Source organism: Nerophis ophidion, linkage group LG04 (genome assembly GCF_033978795.1).
Source record: "Nerophis ophidion isolate RoL-2023_Sa linkage group LG04, RoL_Noph_v1.0, whole genome shotgun sequence".
NCBI classification, from domain to species: Eukaryota; Metazoa; Chordata; class Actinopteri; order Syngnathiformes; family Syngnathidae; genus Nerophis; species Nerophis ophidion.
Genome location: NC_084614.1, coordinates 59,347,543 through 59,372,389, shown reverse-complemented (window position 1 = coordinate 59,372,389; position 24,847 = coordinate 59,347,543). Strand labels below are relative to the sequence as shown.

The 24,847-nt window shown below is 38.6% G+C and overlaps 1 protein-coding gene across 3 annotated transcripts in view; it reads left to right on the top strand.

Moving 5' to 3' along the window:
• Positions 1–24,847, top strand: part of sh3pxd2b (SH3 and PX domains 2B) — a 69,420-nt gene that overhangs the window by 24,719 nt on the left and 19,854 nt on the right. For all 3 annotated transcript variants that reach the window (XM_061898610.1, XM_061898608.1, XM_061898609.1), the window contains exons 3-5: positions 1,006–1,081; positions 11,736–11,812; positions 17,817–17,908. In XM_061898610.1, coding sequence (XP_061754594.1) covers positions 1,006–1,081; positions 11,736–11,812; positions 17,817–17,908 — 245 coding nt within the window. The remainder of the gene's footprint in view (positions 1–1,005; positions 1,082–11,735; positions 11,813–17,816; positions 17,909–24,847) is intronic.

Here is a 24,847-nt window from a genome sequence, read left to right as displayed (position 1 = left end):
CTGCAAATCACACTCCTCTCGCTTGGTGGGTCCCATTTTACATGAGTCAATTTGACTGGAGAGGTCCATACTTTCCTCTATTTCCCATTATTTAGAAATGTATGCCAGCTGACCCCTTCTTTAGTTGTAGTTCTACAACCTGCATCAATGCATCTGGAAAACATATTTCATCATTTCAAAAACACCGTAATTGGGGAGGAACGCAGTATTCTGTAGGTGACATCAGCAGGCTGATGCAGGCTCACTTACATTTTGAAGGTTAAAGTGGACTGAAACTCCCACTTACATTTTGAAGCTAAAAGTGGACTGAAACTCATTAGAAAACACGCTTAAAATCAATACGGTCTCAGTTTTAGGGGGAATTTTACCTTAAGACATGATTTTTAGTTCTAGAAATATGAATTAAGTGTAAATTTTGTCAGCATTCGAGGCACCTTGAAAATCAGGTTATTCAATGTGTTGTCATTTTATGACACTTTTTTAACATTTGTTCTGTTCATCAATTTCACATAATTTAGTCTACAAGTAAATGTGACAGTGCAAAATGTGTGCTTTGACCTCGGAAAGCTGATTCGGCATCTCTTCTAGTCCAAGAACTGAGTCTTTTCACCTGTAAATTATAGATGACAATGCTGTTATTAATGTAGCAGCTGCATCAGGCTTAACTAAGTAAGAAACTTTTGCCTTACCTTCACTAAATACATTTTAAGAATACTGGAATCAAGGTCATGATATATGGCAAAAAGTCACTCAAAACTAAGCTTCCATAATGACGAGAACAGAAATGTTGGACTCTGCCCGTGTTCTAAGCTGCAGCATATGATGAACTAAGAGGGGAGTAACGGTTGGTGGTTGCCTGAACCATCTGCTCTGTGCATTCCTAAACACTGGCCGACTTCTTTTCGTTTATTGGCCAAGTAACTGCTGATATGTTTAAAACAAATGTGACCCTTCCTCTGCTATTTATTCCATTGTGTCTTCTAAATATTTTTTGCTGTGTTTCAGATGGAATTACTGGATAAATTCCCAGTGGAAGGAGGTCAGAAAGACCCCAAGCGCAGGATAATTCCTTTCCTACCAGGTAAGCGTGCATCCAAAACACAAGACCAAAGGGATTTACGATAGATATACAGATTCAAATTAGTTTGTTTTGCATAAGAGCGCCAGTTGGGAAAAGAGCTTGAGACAGAAACACCGCCTACATCTCCCCTACCAAGCTTAGGGTGGGTTAGTCAGGGATAGGATTTCTTTGAGGCCATGCAGGTCTGGAACTCATTGAGGAGATACACACACACAAAAAACACACAGACTGTTTAATGAACTCTCCGTCAGTAAAAGGAGGGGGAAAGAGACAGAATAACATACCATCCCCTAAAGGAAAACCAGACTTATTGTTTATGGATACTGTGATATTAAGCCCTATCGACTTCTGACCTACTGAGCTGGCAGCGATTTTATTGTGCTGGTGGTTGTGGCTATTGTGCAAATTGTGCAAGTTAGTCTGGGGTCTTTTTGAGGAGGTCAACCACACATCTTTGTACTCTATAGCCTTCGATTTCAACAGGCTTTCTTTCTGGTTACCTTCATGTCGATTCAGACATGTGTTTCACATTCAGAAGACAAATAGTGAACGGACCCTCAAAACTGAATGTAAACCTCCAAGGAAGTACTTCAACCTTACAAAAAAGTGTCTATTTTCTCTTAGGATCTCTTTCCAGCTTTGACTTCTAAGACACTAAAATATTATAATCAGATCTCAAATTTCAACATTCCACAAGTGTTTTTAGAGTCCATAACTGTAAAGTAATGTAATACAGATATCCTCAAAGTTTGATCATCCTTAGATAATTGATCAGTGTTTTTTAGGCAATCAGTACAAACTCCCTGCTTGGTTTTAGTAGATGGCCGCCGTGTTGTTCAACCAAACTTGCCTAAATTTTACAGATATGTTCTTGTCAGTGCCATAAAGGTGTGCAACAAATGTCATGGTGGTTTGCCGAAACTTCCGTAAGTTATCATGGGTTGTGTTGCCAATTGAGCTCGGTGAGAAATTTTAAATTAAGCCGACTTCACGGGTCAAACTTTGGGGTTAAATACCAGCACCATCATGTGATGTATTTATTGGAAATAGGAACGAGACAATATACAAAATCCATTACAATTATTTTGACCAAAATTATCATGGTTATTATTACTATTGCTGTATTGTTAAATGTGCACAAAAGTACTTATACACACACTAAAATATTTCAACCAAGTTGTATTTAAGATAACAAAGCTACAAACCCCGTTTCCATATGAGGTGGGAAATTGTGTTGGATGTAAATATAAACGGAATACAATGATTTGCAAATAATTTTCAACCCATATTCAGTTGAATATGCTACATAGACAACATATTTGATGTTCAAACTGATAAACATTTTTTTTTTGCAAGTAATCATTAACTTTATAATTTGATGCCAGCAACACGTGACAAAGAAGTTGGGAAAGCTGGCAATAAATACTGATAAAGTTGAGGAATGCTCATCAAAAACTTATTTGGAACATCCCACAGGTGTGCAGGCTAATTGGGAACAGGTAGGTACACCCCTTTGTCCACAACTGCGTGAGCAAATAGTCAAACAGTTTATGAACAACATTTCTCAACGGTCTATTGCAAGGAATTTAGGAATTTTACCATCTACGGTCCGTAATACCATCAAAATATTCAGAGAATCTGGAGAAATCACTGAACATAAGCGATGATATAACAGACTTTCGTTCCCTCAGGCGGTACTGCATCAAACAGCGACATCAGTGTGTAAAGGATATCACCACATGGGCTCAGGAACACTTCAGAAAACCACTGTCACTAAATACAGTTTGTCGCTACACCTGTTAGTGCAAGTTAAAGCTCTACTATGCAAAGCCAAAGCCATTTATCAACGACACGTAGAAATGCCGCCGGCTTCTCTGGGCCCGAGATCATCTAAGATGGACTGATGCAAAGTGGAAAAGTGTTCTGGGGTCTGACGAGTCCACATTTCAAATTGTTTTTTGGAAACGATGAACGTCGTGTCATCCGGACCAAAGAGGAAAAGAACCATCAGGACTGTTCTAGGTGCAAAGGCGAAAAGCCAGCATCTGTGATGGTATGGGGGTGTATTAGTGCCCAAGGCATGGGTAACTTACACATCTATGAAGGCACCATTAAAGCTGAAAGGTACATCCAGGTTTTGGAGCAGCATATGTTGCCATCCAAGCAACGTTATCATGGCTTGCTTATTTCAGCAAGAAAATACCAAGTCACTTGTTACAACAGCGTGGCTTCATAGTAAAAGAGTGCGGGTACTAGACTGGCCTGCCTGTAGTTTAGACCTGTCTCCCATTGAAAATGTGTGGCGCATTATGAAGCCTAAAATACCATAACGGAGACCCCGGACTGTTGAACAACTTAAAGGGGAACATTATCACAATTTCAAAAGGGTTAAAAACAAAAAAAATCAGTTCACAGTGGCTTGTTGTATTTTTTGAAGTTTTTTTTTAAATTTTACCGGTCCTGGAATATCCCTAAATAAAGCTTTAAAGTGCCTTATTTCCGTTATCTTCGAAACCACTATCCATTTCCCTGTGACGTCATACAGGGCTGCCAATACAAACAAACATGGCGGTTACCACAGCAAGATATAGCGACATTAGTTCGGATTCAGACTCGGATTTCAGCGGTTTATGCGATTCAACAGATTACGCATGTATTGAAACAGATGGTCGGAGTATGGAGGCAGATAGCGAAAACGAAATTGAAGAAGAAATTGAAGCTATTGAGCGAATAGCTATTGACGCTATTCGGCCATAGCGTGGGTGTACCTAATGAAGTGACCCATAGCATGGCTGCCTTATTAGCATCGCCGGTAAAATGTTCAGACCAAACGATCAGGACTTTTGCATCTTGTGACACTGGAGCAACTTAAATCCGTCGCTTGGTAAGTGTTTGTTTCGCATTAAATGTGGATATCTAGTTTCAAATGTACATACAGCTAGCGTAAATAGCATGTTAGCATCGATTAGCGTAGCATGTTAGCGTCGATTAGCTGGCAGTCATGCCGTGACCAAATATGTCTGATTAGCACATAAGTCAACAACATCAACAAAACTCACCTTTGTGATTTTGTTGACTTAATCGTTGCAAATGCATCTGCAGGTTATCCATACATGTCTGTGCCATGTCTGTCTTAGCATCGCCGGTCAAATGTGAAGACACTCTGGTACATTCAATGGGGATCTGGCGGCAGATTTCTTGCCAGTGGTGCAATTTGAATCCCTCCCTGTTAGTGTAGTTACACCCTCCGACAACACACCGACGAGGCATGATGTCTCCAAGGTTCCAAAAAATAGTCGAAAAAACGGAAAATAACAGAGCTGAGACCCGGTGTTTGTAATGTGAAAATGAATATGGCGGGTGTGTTACCTCGGTGACGTCACGTTCTGACGTCATCGCTAAAAGACCGATAAACAGAAAGGCGTTTAATTTGCCAAAATTCACCCATTTAGAGTTCGGAAATCGGTTAAAAAAATACATGGTCTTTTTTCTGCAACATCAAGGTATATATTGATGCTTACATAGGTTTGGTGATAATGTTCCCCTTTAAGCTGTACATAAAACAAGAATGGAAAAGAATTCCACCTGAAAAGCTTCAAAAATGTGTCTCCTCAATTCCCAAAGGTTTATTGAGTGTTGTTAAAAGAAAAGGTGATGTAACACTGTGGTGAACATGCCCTTTCCCAACTACTTTGGCACATGTTCTAGCCATAAAATTCTAAGTTAATTATTATTTGCAAAAAAAATAAAGTTTATGAGTTCGACCATCAAATATCTTTTCTTTTTAGCATATTCAATTGAATATGGGTTGAAAAGAATTTGCAAATCATTGTATTCCGATTATATTTACATCCAACACAATTTCCCAACTCATATGGAATTGGGGTTTGTATAAGAAATAGACAGACAATAAACGCTACTTGTCAGAAAAAACAACTTTAAGTATTCTGGCTTCTAAAGAGACTTATTTTTATTCTGGTGTTTGAATATTGTTTGAATATTTTAGACCAGTGGTTCTCAAATGGGGGTACGCGTACCCCTGGGGGTACTTGAAGGTATGCCAAAGGGTACGTGAGATTTTTTTTTTAAATATTCTAAAAATAGCAACAATTCAAAAATCCTTTATAAATATATTTAAAGAATAACACTTCAACAGAATATGAATGTAAGTTCATTAATTGTAAAAATAAATGGAACAATGCAATATTCAGTGTTGACAGCTGGATTTTTTGTGGACATGTTCCCTATATATTGATGTTAAAGATTTTTTTTTTTTTTTGTGAAAACATTTTTAGAATTAAGTTGATGAATCCAGATGGATCTTTATTACAATCCCCAAAGAGGGCACTTTAAGTTGATGATTACTTCTATGTGTAGAAATCTTTATTTATAATTGAATCACTTGTTTATTTTTCAACAAGTTTGTAGTTATTTTTATCTTTTTTTTCAAATAGTTCAAGAAATACCACTACAGATGAGCAATATTTTGCACTGTTATACAATTTAATAAATCAGAAACGGATGACATAGTGCTGTATTTTACTTCATTATCTCTTTTTTTCAACCAAAAATGTTTTGCTCTGATTAAGGGGTACTTGAATTAAAAAAAATGTTCACAGTGGGTACATCACTGAAAAAAGGTTGAGAACCACTGCTTTAGACAATAAGATGCACTTAAAATCCTTTCTTTTTTTTCAAAAATCGACAGTGAACCCGCCGCTCCTAATGTATGAATCCATTCTGGTTGTGCTTACTGACCTAGAAGTTGTTTTATTTGGTAAATGGTGTAATGATAAGTGTGACCAGTAGATGGCAGTCACACATGAGGGATACGTGTGGACTGCAGGTTGATGCCTTCTGTTCAATAAATGACTCTAGCAAGGGCAGGTTAGCAAGTAAGGCCAAAACTTTGATGTTTAATTGAAAATAAAAAACATTACTCACGGTGCTCAGAAAGTTGTTACAATGTTTTAGTACGACTTTGGTAAGCTACGAAGCAGCACCGCTTGACGGCTTGTGGCTACCGCAGTCAGACGTGCTGTTCGTCAGCATACCAATATTAATTTGGTGTGTGTATAAGGACCCCAACATGGCACCTATTAGGTGACATTATCTGGCGTTTTGTTTCGATCTGTTTTGCAAACCAACTTTTCTTACTTATTGGTCCCTGCTGATGTGTATTTGGGATCTGCATAAGTCAAGTAAATTTGTAAGTTTTCGACATTGTAGCCCGCGGAGTAGTCAATGAGCTCCTTCTTTTCCTGTAGTTCTCTTCTTGTGGGGCATTAATCCTCCACTGTTGCCATATCTAATATAAAGTAGCGTACAGTTCAAACTTGTATGGGTCATTCTACCAAATTGATTCAAAGGGAGGTTGGGAATATTTTTTTTTTGTAAGTTGTATTCTCAAATCTTTGCCCTATATACTGTATATTGTACAATATCTGAAGCACACATTTCTGTAAAAAGAACAGTCAATTTATATGTTGTATTTTCAGAATATTTAGGAATATTTGTCCTCTCCCCAGAGAGGACAAATATAGAGGTGAGATCGACAGGCGGATCGGTGCGGCGTCTTCAGTAATGCGGACGTTGTACCGATCTGTTGTGGTGAAGAAGGAGCTGAGCCGGAAGGCAAAGCTCTCAATTTACCGGTCGATCTACGTTCCCATCCTCACCTATGGTCATGAGCTTTGGGTCATGACCGAAAGGATAAGATCACGGGTACAAGCGGCCGAAATGAGTTTCCTCCACCGGGTGGCGGGGCTCTCCCTTAGAGATAGGGTGAGAAGCTCTGTCATCCGGGAGGAACTCAAAGTAAAGCCGCTGCTCCTCCACATCGAGAGGAGCCAGATGAGGTGGTTCGGGCATCTGGTCAGGATGCCACCCGAACGCCTCCCGAGGGAGGTGTTTAGGGCACGTCCAACCGGTAGGAGGCCTCGGGGAAGACCCAGGACACGTTGGGAAGACTATGTCTCCCGGCTGGCCTGGGAACGCCTCGGGATCCCCCGGGAAGAGCTAGACGAAGTGGCTGGGGAGAGGGAAGTCTGGGCTTCCCTGCTTAGGCTGCTGCCGCCGCGACCCGACCTCGGATAAGCGGAAGAAGATGGATGGATGGATGGATGGATGTCCTCTCCCCAAATTTGTCACTACTGACTCATAGCCTTCAAATATGGATATACAAACGTAAAATATTATGTTAATCTGTTAATATAATGCTTACTTATCAGGTGTAAAGATTATATTGTAAAAATCATTACTACCATGATTAACGTGGATCCCGACTTAAACAAGCTGGAGAACTTATTCGGGTGTTACCATTTAGTGGTCAATCGTACGGAATATATACTGAACTGTGCAATCTACTAATACAAGTTTAAATCAATCAATCAATCAATGTTTTTTCACAATAAAATCCATAAGATTTTTTTTTTTTTCACATATTTTCTTATTTCATTTATATGAACTTCTTCAAAATCAACATGCAATCTTTCTTTTTAAAATGCATAACACTGATCAGATTGAGGGGAGCACGGTGTCACAGGGGTTAGTGCATGTGCCTCACAATACAAAGGTCCTGAGTAATCCTGAGTTCAAGCTCGGAATCTTTCTGAGTGGAGTTTGCATGTTCTCCCCGTGACTACGTGGATTTCCTCCGGGTACTCCGGCTTCCTCCCACCGCCAAAGACATGCACCTGGGGATAGGTTGATTGGCAACACTAAATTGGCCCGTGTGTGAATGTGAGTGGGAATGTTGTCTATCTGTGTTGGCCCTGCGATGAGGTAATGACTTGTCCAGATTGTAACCTGCCTTCCGCCCAAATGCAGCTGAGATAGGCTCCAGCACCCCCCGCAACCCCAAAAGGTACAAGCAGTAGAAGATAGATAGATGATGGACTTAACTTCAACTTACTTGAACCTTGTGTGTGACTGTTGTCTATCTGTGTTGGGCCAACCCTGAGGTGGCCACTTGTCTGGGGTGTACTGCGCCTTCCGCCCGAGTGCAGCTGAGATAGGCTCTAGCCAACCTGCGGCCCCAAAGTGCTTCAAATTTAATATTTTCCTGTAGTCTCAATCCGTTTGGAATCTGATTTTTCCATCCATCCATCCATTTCCTACCGCTTATTCCCTTTCAGGGGTCGCGGGGGTCGCTGGCGCCTATCTCAGCTACAATCGGGCGGAAGGCAGGGTACACCCTGGACAAGTCACCACCTCATCGCAGGGCCAACACAAATAGACAGACAACATTCACACTCACATTCACACACTAGGGCCAATTTAGTGTTGCCAATTAATCTATCCCCAGGTGCATGTCTTTGGAAGTGGGAGGAAGCCGGAGTACCCGGAGGGAACCCACGCATTCACGGGGAGAACATGCAAACTCCACACAGAAAGATCCCGAGCCTGGATTTGAACCCAGGACTGCAGGAACTTCGTATTGTGAGGCAGACGCACTAACCCCTCTCCCACCGTGAAGCCATCCTTTTTGCAATTTTTTTCATTGTCCTCCTGTTGATTTCCATCTTCTGCCTATTTCTTCTCAATAGCCACGTCACAAACTAATTGACACGCTGTGGCCTCCATGTTTTCCCCTGTAGTAGTGAAATAAATAATCCGGTGATCGCATGTGACATCGAGGCCACACTGGGGCCTGGGTGCGTTTATACTGGACTCTGATAAATATCACATGTTGCTTATAATTCAAACAGTCAGCTATAATAAAATCAGATTTTTAAAAAATCTGATTTGGTCTACTTTGGCCTGTCGGGTAAACATGGTCTTTGACCTCCAGGTTGAGGGTTAACCTTCTTTTGCTCCCTGGCCGATAAATCGTTGATGATTTCAAACTTTCCCTTCTTCGTTTCTTTTCTTATTTCTTTCTTATTCCTTCTTCAAATATTCTTGATGTTAACTGGGTCAGCTTTTACTCTTTCTCTGTATCCTCTCAAACTTTCTTTTCCACTTTTTGTATTTGGTTATGGCATGTTGGTGTCTTGATTCTTTCTCTCGAACTGTATAATTACAGATAGAAACTGGCATTACATTAAAAACATGCGTATTTGCTTTGAATAGATTATTGAAACAATGATTCCTGAAAATAATAATTTATTTTAAGACTTACTAAACACATCATTTCAAAATGATAGGAATAAACTATGTTCCCTTTCATTTTGTCCCTACCAAAATGATCATGTCACTACTGAAACGTTATTATATATTTCAAGACGGACAATTCTAGCGATTTTTTTACCAAAACTAAATAACGCTAGAAAGCAAATGGCTAGCAAACACATATTTGAAGAGTGGTACACTCATGAAAACATACTATGTTTCATAAATGCTGAAAAGTGTCAGTTTTTAAAGATACACACCGATTTTCAGACTTTGGAACACACTTTTTAAAAACTTTAGGATTGAGTTACCTACCATACAGCCATGATGAGAAAAAATGCAATGTCACTTCCTGGTCAAAAATGTAGGGGTGTGGCCTAAATTTTGAATCTCTAAAACGCTTATGTTCCGGTAGTGACGTTAAAACTAAGGACATGATTTTTTGAGCACAGTTTTTTAATTAAAAAAATAAACCTGCAATAAATCTACATCTTTCAAAATATGTATAAATTTAATCATAGAGATCTGTTAAATTTCACCGTTGAAGCAAATGTTTTAAGCAGTATTTTCAGAAATTTAAATTTAGGTGTCACGATTGGGGACAGCTCCTTCTCAATAGAAAGTGCTATATAAAAGATGATTTTGTATCCGTTTATCATTTCACTCTCTCAATTAATACCCTGGGTTTGACGGATGATAATACAACGTAAGTAAAAAAAAAATGTTTGTTTGAATAATTAAGTGTTTGAATAAAACATTTTTTTGGTTAAGGGACATCACTTTGCTTTAATTTGATAGAATGCCCCATATCTGTCAGTAGATTTGCTATGGAAGTGCTAGAAACTACCGGTACAACAAAGATGACGGGAAAAAGACGCAGTCGAAATGGAGCCACGTAAATAAGACTGAAGAGACGGTCAGAAAGCGACTTGAAGATGATCTGTAAAACATAATCCGTGCAACATTTAGACCAAAAACCCACCATTACATGTTATGTAGACCACAAAAAAGTGTTTCAAATGTAGGAAAAAAAATCATAACATGACCCCTTCAATGTGCCCTATAATCTGGTGCTCCCATGGTCCAAAAAATAAGTTATGTTAATTTTCTTCCATTTTAATTTGTTATAGTGTTACAAGGTTTTTTATTGTTTTATTGATTGATCAAATTGAGTGCTTAACTTACAATTCATGTGACATCATATAAGTTCACTTCCTGTTGTAGACACCTCGGTCTGTGTGAAAAAAGTTGTTCAAATAAAATTAAAATAAAAACCTTGTGAGTATATATCATCAATCTGTTTTAAGGGAGCATGTCCTGTAGATTCAATGCGCACAATTGAAAATCTTAGTTGCTAGTGTGTCTTCTGTGTTAGGTTGTTGCTAAATGTTAGCATTTAAGATAGTGCTAATCGGTCCGTGAGTTCATCAAAGTGCAGTTATCAATCCCGTGTTTTTGATAATCTTAATTTAAAACGACAATACTAATCGATTTTTACCTTTTTATACTGTTTATCATTCCATCCCTAGTTCTTCCGTCCAAAAGCAAAACCTAGTAACTCACTTCTAACTGATTTTGAGAAAATAAAGTAAAACAAATTTATCTTGATGCTGTCTTACAAAGATCTACAAAGTCATCAAACGTATAGATGTTTTCTTGAGCTTTCATTTTCTTGCCGATTGAGCCATGGATTGAATCTGCTCTCATGAACGTGTGCCCTTTCTCCAGATATTTTAGTACAATCTCGGGTGGGCCCCATTCTGCGTTTGCACATTGGGCAAGAGCCGTGTACAGCGTCCAGTTTTTTTTTTTACCTCCACAGTTACCTGCCCAAAAGAGTATGCAAGGGGAAGAATCAAGAACAATACTTTTAATGAAGGCGCTTGCAACGTCCTGGGCCAATATTCCAAATATCCCCTCGTGCCATAATATCACATAATCAGGTTGACCGTCGGCCCCCATTTGTGCAAATGTCTCATTAAAGACAATAAGGCGACTGACAAAGAAGCTCCGATTGGTCCCTTGAGATACTAGGTTTTCTGTTGTAGTTGCTAGGTCCTGCCATGCACGTAACAGCTTACTTACGGAACAAATTACAATATCGCATACACTAATGTAAAGCATATTACCTAGGAACTCCAAAATTATTATCAGCTCAGTTTTGACCAAAATTTAGTTACTGGGTTTTGCCTTGGATGGGAGAGTTGGAAACAATAGTAAAGGCAACCTGTTAGAGGTACAGGATTTAACAATCTTCACTATTCAGGAGTAGGGAAAACATACATAGTCATGGGAATAAATTAGGAAAACCCCTGGGGATAGACGGTAGTTGTATAGCGTGTCTGCACCTGTAATTAGTAAGTTAGTGAGGAAGATAAGACCAAGCAGTGACAGCATAATTTGTGTTTTTAAAAGACAAGATAATTATAATCCTTGACATGTGTGCCAACTGACAGAAAAACACACTCCTGATTGTGCTTATGGTGAGAACACCCATTTTCAAGTGGTTCGTACAAGTGTTTTTTTTTTTCTTTTTTTACAGGAAAGATCCTGTTCAGAAGGAGCCATATCAGAGATGTGGCCATGAAAAGGCTAAGGCCCATCAATGAATACTGCAGGGTGAGTATACCGAGCATGTACATACTTCTTTGTAGTTGATTGTTCTTGTTTTGTAGACATGTGGACTAAATTAAACTTGTATAAATGCCATTGAAGCCGTTTTGATGGGGCCAAGCACCGATTAAATTGATTTCAATTCATTTAAAACGGGAGATGTTGATTTGAAAAACAAGTGTTTTGAGTTAAAAGCTCCATCACAGAACCAATTAAGTTCATAAGTTGAGGTACTACTGTATACAGTGTATGATATCAAACAGGTTATAAATAAGATAAATAAACAACAAATAAAACTGATCTTGGAATAAAACACATTGGTAGACGTTTTTGTGTACAGTATTCCTTTCAACAGATTGACACATTTTGGAAATCAAATAGCCATGTAATGCAAACCAATGTCCACTGCAGAGGACACTGGCTTTCAAGAGGATATTCTGGTTAATAAAGTATTTTCCATCCAAAGACATAATTTGTTGTTTGTGTAATCCTTGAAAACAATACAGACCATTCTTAACTTGCATTTGTCTTACACGGCTCATTTCGCAACTCGTATTAGAGTAATCCCCTCACAAAAGAAGGACAAATGTACAACAACACTGGGTTAGGCTCCACTCTAGCAGAGCTGCAGCCATACATTTTCCAATGGTTTGCAACTAATTTCCTTTGGAGCAAAAGGAAAACATTTAGATGGTTGCCCAAACCTTGTACCCGTTTTATTGTTGTTTAGTTCCGCTTCCACTGGGAAGACTTCATTCAAAATTTCCGAGTGCGTCTCGTTCATTTGAAGGTATTTGATGGGGCGAAGGTTAAGACTCTTGAGCATTATGATTTAATTTATACAAAGGTCTGACAAAGGATGGCTTCCCAAATTAAATTGTTTCAAGCTCTCTAAAGTTTATATTGGATATTTGTTTGATGTCATAAAAAAAAAACAATACGGGATTACATTGGGTTGCATCTAAACTTTTTATAAATAGTAGGCTCCATTGCAAGCAATCCTGCAATCGTATTTACTTGTGCTAGCATCTACACAACAGCTAAGCGCACAATACCACAAACATGGGACATATGTGTTCCTGATTAAACAATATGGCAGTTTAAAACAGGACATTTGTTAATATATAAACAAATACATAATAATAGTTGCAAATTACTTAAAGAAACAAAGTCTCCAAGGCTGAAAGCGCATTAGAAAGTATCCAGTAACAACCTTGTCCGAATCATTCAACTAATTATGTCATGAGTTTGATTTAATGAACTAATGTGCACAAAAAAAAATGACACTCCAAAACTGAAGAAATAGACTATTTGAAGCGAGCACCTACACAACAGCTAAGCACACAATTACACATAAGCTAGTCATACGTAATAAGCGCCCTTAATTGATTGATATTGCAGTCTAAAACATGACATTTGTTAATAAAGTATTTAAAAAAATATTACAAAATGTCCATAGAAATAACGTGTCCGCATCATTCAACTTATGTCATGAGCGTAATTTAAAAAAAACTAAACAATTGCCACTCCACTTCAACTTAAAGACAGCATAAGTCCATTCCAGAAATGTATTAATAAATGGGTTAGTGTATTTTTTCATACCTATCATTATTTAGTTTGACTAATTTCACATGATAAAACCTTTTCTAGCATTCCACACTCCAAAATAATAAATGTATATAGGATTCCTGCTGATATCGCATCGTATCAATATCAGTCGATACTCAAGGCTCCAATAACTTTATCGTATTGTAAGTAAAAACTTGTATTAGGACACACAATCATTGATGGCATATCCACAATGCTAACAATCATTGTTATTTGCACTAATTAAATGAACATTATTGTTTACATTTAGGCTGTGTCACACTTAAAATCCCTTAAAATGTTTGGCCCGCAGCCCATTGGCAAATTTTCACTCTGGCCCTTGGAGGCGAAAAGTTTGGGCACCCCTCCGCTAACGGGAGAAGGTTTAGTGAGTAGGTGGTGTTTTTTTTCCATTTTACAAGTGTTCTTAAAATATTCACACCTCCTTGTTAGTTTTGACTTTAGTGTTAAGATGTACCATCTGGCCTTAGGGGAGTCTTTCCGGTAGGTATTTATTGGAAGAGTTGAAGCACCTTTACCACCACAGGGCTACACTCAGACAAGGAGAACTTGAACTACAAAAACACATCTTAAGTAGCTAAATTGTTTTTGATCCACCCTTAGTTAAGGTGGAAAGTCATGTTTATGCTGGAAAAGAGCAGAGTCAGACCTTTTTTGCACTTCTGAAGCTTTAACCTGACTGGTGTGGAATTCCCCTGGTTGGGAAATCTCATGTTTATCCAAGTCAGGAAAAACATGCATAAAAAAATACGCAGACTTTGGTTTATTTTTAGTTTTTTTGCATAAATCAACTTCTAAACTGCTGAGTTAGGATGAGGTCACACAAGGCTTGATCCAGTTCCAGATGATGCTTGTGAGAAAAACACCTTACTAAAGAAGAGCTCATTATAGATTGCAGACTTCCGCCACAGCTTAGCAATAACAGCGCATTTACATTTCCTTTCAAACGACAGCTTTTCCAGCGTGTCACTGTTTTATATAAATCACACCGCAGTGAAACTTCCACCTTTTAGAGGTAGAATCAGAGGCGGGATGTGTAAGGGAATGTCAGAAAGCTCAGGCAGGGGTGGGAATTTTGATCTACCAGGCTCACAGCTCTTGTCCTGGAGATGTTGGAAGCAATTATTACTGTTTGACAAGAATGTATTATTTTTAATCTGATTAAATCTGTATATAGGTAGCGCAGATGAACAAAGTATGTGATTTGGAGGAACGCACCCGCAAAAATCACAAAAATAATTCACTTAACATAAACATCTAGCATGTGTGAAGTACCAAGGTCTGAGCTGAAGCCTCTGAGGTTTATGCCTTTAAAATTAGCTACAAACAAAGATAGGACAATAACAATTAGCATCTATCAATAAAATCTGTAAAATGGGTAGTGCGGCTGTATAAAATATGTGACTCTAAGGGGCGGATCCGCAACATTTTTTAAAGATAAAGCTAACTAGCATGCTAACAGCATGTGTCAAATACCAAGGTATATAACTCTTGGCATACCTGTAAAATTAGTTCTAAAAGTTAGCATAGGAACAGTTAGCATGTGTCAAGTACAGTTCCAAGTTATATGACTCTGAGGTGTATGCCTGTAAAATTAGCTTTAAAAGAGCTAACATGCTAATGTTAGCATGCTAACAGTAAAAACCTAAATGAATGAAGTGCATCAACAGAGTTTTTCTCTGCTTAGCATTGCCCAGACAGCTGCTGATCGCAGTCTCGTTAGCATTAAGCGGTGCGCCAGTACTGGCACGTCTATCGTCTCGTCGTTTGACATTATTCATGTCAAAGGCTCACCTATGTGTTCTTGACGAGGCAGAAGTTGAAGATGAAGTCCATCCCAACCCCGACTCAAAAGTTGATGGCGGTACTTGTCATCGTGAAGATAAAATATCGCCAAAATTAGCCTCTGCATTATTAACATTGTTCACCCTCAACCCGGAAATGGAATCCCTTCTTAGTGAATATCTTTATCGATCGCCACAACGTAATAATCGAAAATGTGACTAATACTGCAATGTAATACATATAAGACTTGATTTAGTGAAAGTGTGATGTGGTGAGGGACGATTGTAGTAAAATCTACATTAATACTTATGGGAAAATTGCTTTGTTTTTTTATAAAAAATTGGTCTTTGTCAGACTTTTTGGAAAGGATTATTAACAGAAACCAAGATAACATTGTACATAGCTTCCTGATTGCATGGCGGATATCATCTCACTGTTGTCTGAGAACCCATTCACACACACACACAAACATACACAATTACCTAAATGCCGGCTGCTGTAAAGAACACCCATAAAGTCCATTTGCAGTAATGTAGGCCTGCCGTGCTCTCCCTCCTGTCTCGTCCCTGGAGAGCATCGTAATGAGGGGACGAGCCACCGTCTGACAAGAAGAGGGACATAAATCCAAGGTTGGCCGTGAACTTTGACCTCTTGCACAGTGCGTTGCTTTCCATGGGTCGCGGGGCCAGACATCGTCAACGGGGCTGTCACCCATAAATCAAGCATTCAGCTCAGGAGATGAATGAGCAACACTGTGGTCACCGTGAATCAGTAGGTATATATTTTTGACTTTGGCAGCTAAGCTGGTGGAAAAGTGGCTTTACCCAAGTCTGTATGACAAGGCAAAGTGCCACGTGGGACGAGGGCACCTTGGTTTGGGTGCCTGGCTGCCAGTCCTGACGTTAGAGTCACCGTGCTCCCTCGAAGGACAGAAGAGAAACACTTAAGAGTATTAAAACCTGAGGTAGAGAGCGCTTGATGGATATTGTCGGGGTTTGCCTGCCAGCTACACCATAAGAGGGCGTGGCACAAAGTCAGTGTTCTGATTCTTGATTTTGGCCATCAAGCATGAGAGGTGATAGTTTGGATTGCCCCTTTTTGCAGGTTTGAAAGACAAAAGTAGAAGTGATGCGGGGAAACATGGCTGTTTGTCTTCATTTGCAGCCGTGTTGTCAGACTCAATCTGTCTTCTGCAAGGGATCCTCCACAGGGAGGACAAGGAGGGACGTAAGACAGAACAAGATCAGGATGTTGTCTCTGAGAAAAACCATGCAACCATTACTCCCACATCTATTTTAAATCTTTACCAATAAAATTGTGAACATGAATGTTAAGTAAATTGACCTGGATATGAGAACATTTTCAAGACCAATTGAATATTTTCTTAATCAAGTTTGCAGTATCAGTGAAATAACAACAAGTTGATTACATTTAAAACATATGTCTTATTTCTTAGCTGCTTAACAGTTGCTTGATGACTGCTTTACTGGTCATTACCATCATAACTTCCCCCCTGTTGTTTTCCACTTTTTTTCAGTTGCATTTCTCCAAGTTACTGGTATGTGAGAGTGACAGGATGAAAAGCTCATACTGTCTTTCTGGAATAAGGTGTTTAAAACCACCAATTGGTTGCATGTATTAATCTGTAGACCTCTGAATTGATGTGTAACATGTTGAGCCTCGTCGTCCTCTTGATGACGATACATACTAAGAAATGCAGTTTATTTGTTGCAATGGGGAGTGTTTATTATTAGCCTAAGGAAGCGGTTCTTGTTTATTAAGACACATAATCAGCTGCCAGCTGGTCAGCTGAGGGACTAAAAATAAATACCGTCCCAGCAAGATGGGATCGACGTTTCTGGTCGGCATGAAAAGGCATTGATCGGCGATCGCGATCATGTACTTTTCATGAAAATTGTCCGGTACTGATCGATGGCCTACTCTATGTATCTCTTCTCTATGTATAAACGGCCCCATCGTTTTACAAAAACAAATAGTGTCTTATATTCGGGTCATTACATCCATCCAATTTCTTCCACCTATTGATTTCAGCCACTTGTATCAGTTATCTTCCTCTTTCGGTCACTACCCAAAGCTTGTCACCATAGGTGAGGGTACGAACGTAGACCGACCGATAAATGGAGAGCTTTGTCTTCTGGTTTGGTTCTCTTTTCACCACGTCAACAAGCATCAGCAGTAATACCGATACTGTCCCGATTGGCCTGTCGAGCTCTCACTTCGCATTCCCTCACTCGTGAACAAGATCCTGAGATACTTGAACTCATCCACAAGGGGCTTATTACAACAGCAGTGTGCAATGAATATTTTGAATCGGTTTGCAAGTCAAATAATTTGGGAATTGTGCTGAAATAGGATTTGAAATGTAGTCCTACAGAAGAATACGATTCCAGGAAAACTCACAAATCACTATGGGCTTGTTGAGGTTCTACAGATCATACTTTGAAAAAAACAATGTCCTTAAAATGCTGTAAGGTGTTAATTGTTTTACCATAATTTCAATCATACCAAACACGAAATTGAAAATGGAACTAGTTTGCTTGGTAATGTGGTAGAGTAATTATATCTAACATTCCCCAACATTGTTGCTCCCATTCAGGCCCTCATCCAGCTTCCAGTATACATTTCCCAGTGTGAAGAAGTAAAAGTATTTTTTGAGACGAGACCAGAAGACCTCAACCCACCTAAGGAGTAAGTACCTCACATTGTACCTGCAGATATCTCAATTAAAAAGGTGGTGTTTTTTCCCAAAAAAGATAAGACTGAAAAATATGTCTGTATAAATGTCAAATGACTTTTCATCAAGTGATTCAGAGCTTTTCTTCCTGTCACTAACACAAACTAGTGACCTGGAGCGATGCAGAAAATGATTTTTATTTTTTATTTGGAGCGGTGTAATGTTTGGGTGTTCCGATCACGGTTTTATGCTTTTGATTCTGATTCTGACCCTCCATGATGAGATCGTCTGATTCAATTACCCCAAAGGGAATAAGCGGGATAAAATGGATGGATCAATTACATGTTTAAACTGTAAATTGTTTTATTTGTTTATAGGGAGTGCTATTGTCAGTTTAACAATATCAACACAATATTTAAACTACCGTATTTTTCGGATTATAAGTCGCTCCGGAGTATACGTCGCACCGGCCGAAAATGCATAATAAAGAAGGAAAAAAACATATATACGTCGCACTGGAGTATAAGTCGCATTTTTGGGGGAAATGTATTTGATAAAATCCAACACCAAGAATAGACATTTGAAAGGCAAATTCAAAATTAATAAAGAATAGTGAACAACAGGCTGAATAAGTGTAAGCTATATGACGCATAAATAACCAACGGAGAACGTGCCTGGTATGTTAACGTAACATATTATGGTAAGAGTCATTCAAATAACTATAACATATAGAAGATGCTATACGTTTACCAAACAATCTGTCACTCCTAATCGATAAATCCGATGAAATCTTCTTCCTCGATGTCGCTTCTAAACAACTGTGCCAACTCCAAAGTTATGCGCCGCTTCCTCCTGTCGTTTTCTGCTGCATATTTCACTATGTCCAGCTTGTAATCTGCAGTACATGATTTCCCTTTCGGTCCAATTTTTGTTCAGCCCTTCTCAGTTTTTATAAGTTACCGCCAACGATAAAATGATCCATTCAAATAGCTACGGCAGTAGCATATAGCATATAGCAGTTAGCATTACATGACCCACAATGCACTTCTGCCATGACCCTCCCCCGCCGAATTGTTATTGGTTGACGTGTATGTGACGATTGCTGACGTGTGTGTGACGATTGCTGACATTTTCTTGGTCTCTTCCGCGAATGAGATAAATAATATTATTTGATATTGTGTAATCTGCAGTACATGATTTCCTTTTTGGTGCCATTTTTGTTCAGCCTTTCTCAGTTTTTATAAGTTACCGCCAACGATGAAATGATCCACTTTAATAGCTACGGTAGTAGCATATAGCATATAGCAGTTTGAATTCCATGACCCACAATGCACTTCTGCCATGACCCTCCCCCGCCGAATTGTTATTGGTTGACGTGTATGTGACGATTGCTGACATTTTCTCCTTCTCTTCCGCGAATGAGATAAATAATATTATTTGATATTTTACGGTACTGTGTTAATAATTTAACACATAAGTCGCTCCAGCCAAATTATGAAAAAAACTGCGACTTATAGTCCAAAAATACGGTAGTTACTTATTCTCTTTTATTACATGCAGTTGTTTGATCAAAACAAAGTCAATAGCACAATAACTAAACAAAGAAATAACAATCTACTACTCTCAAGCCTTTTTGTGTTGGGAATTATTCCTTGAGTTTGTAAACATTAACAAAAACAAAAATAAGTAGTTCTGGCAAAATAAAAAATATCGCCCTAATCACGCTAGTATCAATCTACTACTGTATCGAGTACTGACTGTTAAAATGCCAACACATCAACAGTTGTAATATTATCCTTTCTCTGTCTCTTATTAATCACCTGTTATTAACTACTTACTTTCTGCTTAAACGTGGTTCCATTTACACTTCTTAAACTTTACCAAAAACATATTTTGGGTGTTGTTTAAAGCTAGTTTAGCGGTTAGCTTAGCTATTAGTATGCTTGTTCCGTACTTGCTCTCAGTATGTAACATGTTTAGACTTGTCCTTCAGTGATAATGTTACGTAAAACAAAAATAATTATTACAAGGCATTAATCGCCAATGACAATCAGGAAAATCAGCTGATCTGCACAACGGGCATATACTGTACCTATTCGAGTCAATACGTTAACTAAACCACACACTTATATACTCTTGTTTTCTATGCAATACCGGCACTCGTCGTCTGAATGCAAATAGGAATACAAAACTGGAATGCGGTCTGCATTATATTGGTATTGATGTATGGTGTCTGACAGCCAGTTCTCTCAGTTTCATCAGCACTCACATGCGTTCTTCTGTATTCCGTCCACGGCTTGAGGTGGTTGCCAAGGACAAATAGCTCCCAACTCCTCATGCTAAGCCCCGAGCATATGTTGGGCGAGGCGGGACGGGGAGGGAGGTGACTCAATGTAGGGAGGACCTCGAATTGTCTTCATTGAAATTAGGTTAAATCTGTTTCTGTGCAGCATCATTATTTGGAGGGTGCGGCCATAGATGCTTTTATCGAGGGGCTTATAAATCTCAAACACGGACTCAAGACCATACATTCTGGATTTTCTCTACCACAGCTGCAGCAAGAGTGGAAAAATGCACTTTTAACTGCAAAGAGGAAAGGGAGCGTCCTCATAAGAGGAAATGTTGCAAGAGACAGGAAAGAAGGTTGAGAGGAAGAATAATTTTGGTAAATAAAAAGGAGGATTCAATTGAGCAGGTAGAACTGATAACAAAACAGATATTCCCACATTACTCAGCTGTCCTTGGCGTGATAATGTCAGTATCAGGAGTTTTGTCACTGTTAAGTCATCCCCAATGATTCTAGTTTGTGTGTCAAGGAACTTACCAGAAATGAGCTCTGTAGGTCTTTATGTGCCCCTTCAGATATTTCACCTAAAGCCATGAACGCCCTACTCCTCCACTCCTGTGTAACATCTTACAGTGAATTATTTCTCATTTGATAAACATAACTAACTGCACATAACTAGTCAGTGCTTCCAGTCAAGAAACAAAAGTAGTAAAAAGACCAGTTCTCATTTAGCACACAATATAAATACAACTTGGTTTGCTGTCATTATTTTTACATTCTATTTGCACAACAATCCATTCTTTTTTCTATTTATTCTGTTCTATTTATAATCTATTCCTATTAACTAGGGGTGCAAAAATACGAGTATTCGTATTGAACCGTTCAATACAATGGTCTCGGTTTGGTTGATCAACTTCTGATAATACGCTCTGTGCTGAAAGCTAAGCTGTGCCACCCACATTCAGTCAGACCAAAAGAAGCCGCTAAGACAGAAGGCTTCACATGCTGCTTCTATAGCTCGTTGCAACATGGCTTATGACTCAAACTTACAAGACATCGAACACCCTCCACTATCATTCAGATTTGGGGTGTGGAACTACTTAGGTTTTAATGTTAAGTATGATCATGATGAATATCGTGGAAATACAACAAACATGACAACCCATTTACGCCAACATCGCCCCAATGCGGAGATAGGTGGAACCAAACAAAAACAAAGAGTGACAACACACAGGCTACAAACTTGACTAGGGGCTACATTTATTGCTGTCGACACGCGACCCTTTTCTGTTGTGGAAAATGTTGGGTTTGCTGCGGACATTGGAGCCCCGTCACAAGATTCCTTCACGATACGGTAGTTTTGTGATTTGTACAAGACAAAATCCCAATTAGAGACTGCTGTGTCCGTATAACACCCGCTCTTACTCAGCTGCTAAGAATGCACCACAGAAGATGGGTCATTTATCCAATGCATTTATTTTATTTTCATTAATTTTTACAAGGTGCTGTTTTTGTTTCATATGCACAGCAGAAAACGGGGGCAGGTATAGCTGCTCCAGATACATTTAATTTAACTCAAAAGCGGTACTTTTGAATTGAAACAAAAATTTTTATCATTTTGATAAACTACAAGTAAAAAACGGAACGGAAATTTCTAATTTATTGTGTCGAAAAAATATTCAACTGTGACACTAAAATGTTGAACCGAACCGAACTGTGAATTTTGTATATCGTTGCACCTCTACTATTAACTTGTGTTTAAACCTATGCAATGTATAACTTAGTCTATATCCTATTATATTTACATTATTATGTGCATGTTAGGGCTGTAACGGTATTGTAGACACCACAGTATTTCTTCACAATAATGCTATGACGTTTGATGGCATCAAAAATAAACTTAATGAGTGTAGTTTTTTTCTGGCGCTTTGCATTTGTCGGGTCTGAAAATATACCACATCTCCCAGAGTCCTCTGCACAGTGCGGGAGCGGCAAAGTTGGGGCGTGGAACGTCGTGAGCAGGAAGCGAATGTTCATAGGTTAGAGGAATAAAGTGGTTTTTTTTGCACATTTCGTGAAAATGTCATGCTATTAGACAAACAAACAAACTTTGGTGAGAACATACCCTCTTTGGCCGAAGTAAGAAAGTCTGCGTTTTCCAAAGCAAAGCTTGGCGCTTTTGTCTGGAGTGTTTCCAATTCGACACAGCCAGTTGGTCAGGTCACAGCTCACGGAGGGAAATCACCCAAAAAAATGTACACATCGGGGCGAGCTGGAGTCGCCACCTCATAAACCCTCTCCCAAAAAAGATATTTGAAGACCGCGAAGATAATCATCAGGAATGTTTACATTGTCACTTTAAAGACGACCACTGTAAGTTATTTTATTAAATATTTGCTTGAAACAGTAGATGTTCATGCACAATCATGTGCACTTGCGTTTTGCATTTTACACAATATGGCATCTTTTTTTTTTTTTACCACAATCATATCATACTGTGGCCTTAATACCATGATAGTATTGTACAGTAAGATGTTGATACCGTTACATCACTTGTACATACAATCATAATTTTGGTTCTCATTAGGCTATCTCTTGTGTGCTTCAATAAAGTTCCTTAAATACTTAAACCCTCTTAATGCACACAATAATGATCAAAATGACTTGTTTGAACAACGTTGTGCAAGTCTTTTTCCTTCGTGTATGTGCAAGCATAATAAGCACTCTGCTTCACATAAGGCGTTCAAGTGGACTGCGTAACTATGAGCGTTCATCCATTTAGTCACACATTTTTTTAAATTGTATTCACGTACTCCAGTTATAATTGAAAATGCACTCTGGGATCCTTGGCTCAAAACTCAAACAACATTGAATCCAAATTAATATGATTTTTTACCTAAAATGCCTCTAAAGTTAAACAAACCTAAACCCACATTAAAAATGTGACTTTCAAAAGGCTAAAGGTAGAACTCCTTTTGATGTTAAACAGCCCTCAAGTCAAACTATTGAGAATTTAGACTGTGTTTTTGGACAAATTTAACTCAAAAGTTGCTCAGAAATCCAAAGGAAAAACTGCCTTAAATTCAAAATCCCTGAAGAGAAAATACGCCTCGAGTGGCAGAGAGATCCACAAGTCAAACAGTCTCTAAAGTCAAACACCTGTAAATTCCCACAACTTGAAAGATAATCACAGAACTAAAGAGGTAGAACCCTCCCTTTAAATCAAACACCCATGTAGGTATAACTTGGAATTTGTTTAAAATTTATGGTAGAAATATGGTTCTATAGTCACACAGTAATCCAAAGGACAAACAGTTTGTAAAGTCCAACCCGTTTAAAATGCAACCCTCTCTTGAACTCAAACACCCATGAAATCTATTGCAGAAATACACCTGCTTCTAAACTGCTTCAAACACCCCTGAAGACACACTTCAGAATTTGATGAAATATAAGAAACATACACCTCAAGTCCTGTAGAAATCCAGAAGGAAATCTGTTTTCCCAAAAAGAAACCCAACATCTGTAGAAACACAGAATTGTCCAGTATGCATCTGAAGTCGCAAAGAAATCCCGAATTTGAGCTATTTCTAGAATTAAACACAACTTGAAGCCACGGGCTTCTGAATATGATTTGCCTCTAAAGTCACACAGACCTTAAGGCTGTGAACCTTCTCTAAAGTCACCCGTCCCTAAAGCTGTACAATTCAGACTTAGATCAAACTTTTCAGGACAAATATATTTTGACTCTAACTATCAACAACCTTCTCAGTCAGAGAATCTAAACAGACACTGAGAATAATGCATTTCTAAAGTCGCAAAAAAAATCCTGAGGTTAAACTGCCTCTGGAGTTGAACAAAAATATATGATGCAAACCGACAGTGAACAACAGCAAAAACTGTAGACATATCAAGTCTTCCCAGTAGAATGTTTATCACCTGTATTCAGGATTATCTCTATCTCTATATCTCTCCTAATAGCACTACTAATTTTGTATCAATACTTATTTGTATATCCGTGTTGCTTTTTGTATCCCAAGCTTTGTTATGAGCTTAACCTGTCCTGACCTGTGTTTCACCTCTCCGAGAAACCAAGAAAAGGCAGCACAAAGATACTGCTACTCTATAATAACCCTTAATATTAAATGGCCTAGCTTGTCCCGGCCTGTTATTTCTTTTTATAGCGCATTAATGGGCGCACTTGCGGTGAAGGATTTATCGAGGCGTAAGCAGCTTGAGAGAGCAAACGATACATTACTGTTTCAGCCTGACAACATTCTTGTTGATAATAAAGAGAATTGTAGCCAAAAATTAACAATCAGAACAACAGAGTGATTTAAGTAGATGGGAAAGAAAGATGATAAAGTGAAAAGTATGATACTGAGGGAAAAAATAAGAAGTCTTTGACTGACTCAGACTGTCTTTGCTGCTCTTGAGCAATGTTCTGTTCATCTGGTTTATGTCTGTAGCATTTGAAGATCAGATTGTATTGGAAACATCATTTATATAAAAGCTCTTGTGACGTTTTTATGTTTTTCAAAAACATTAATGAATGTCTGATGTGCCATCTTTAATGTTCCAAAGTACTAAACTACAGACAACTGAACTAATAGATTTACAAAAATAAAAATACATTTGAATAAAAATCAAAAAATATACAAACTGACAA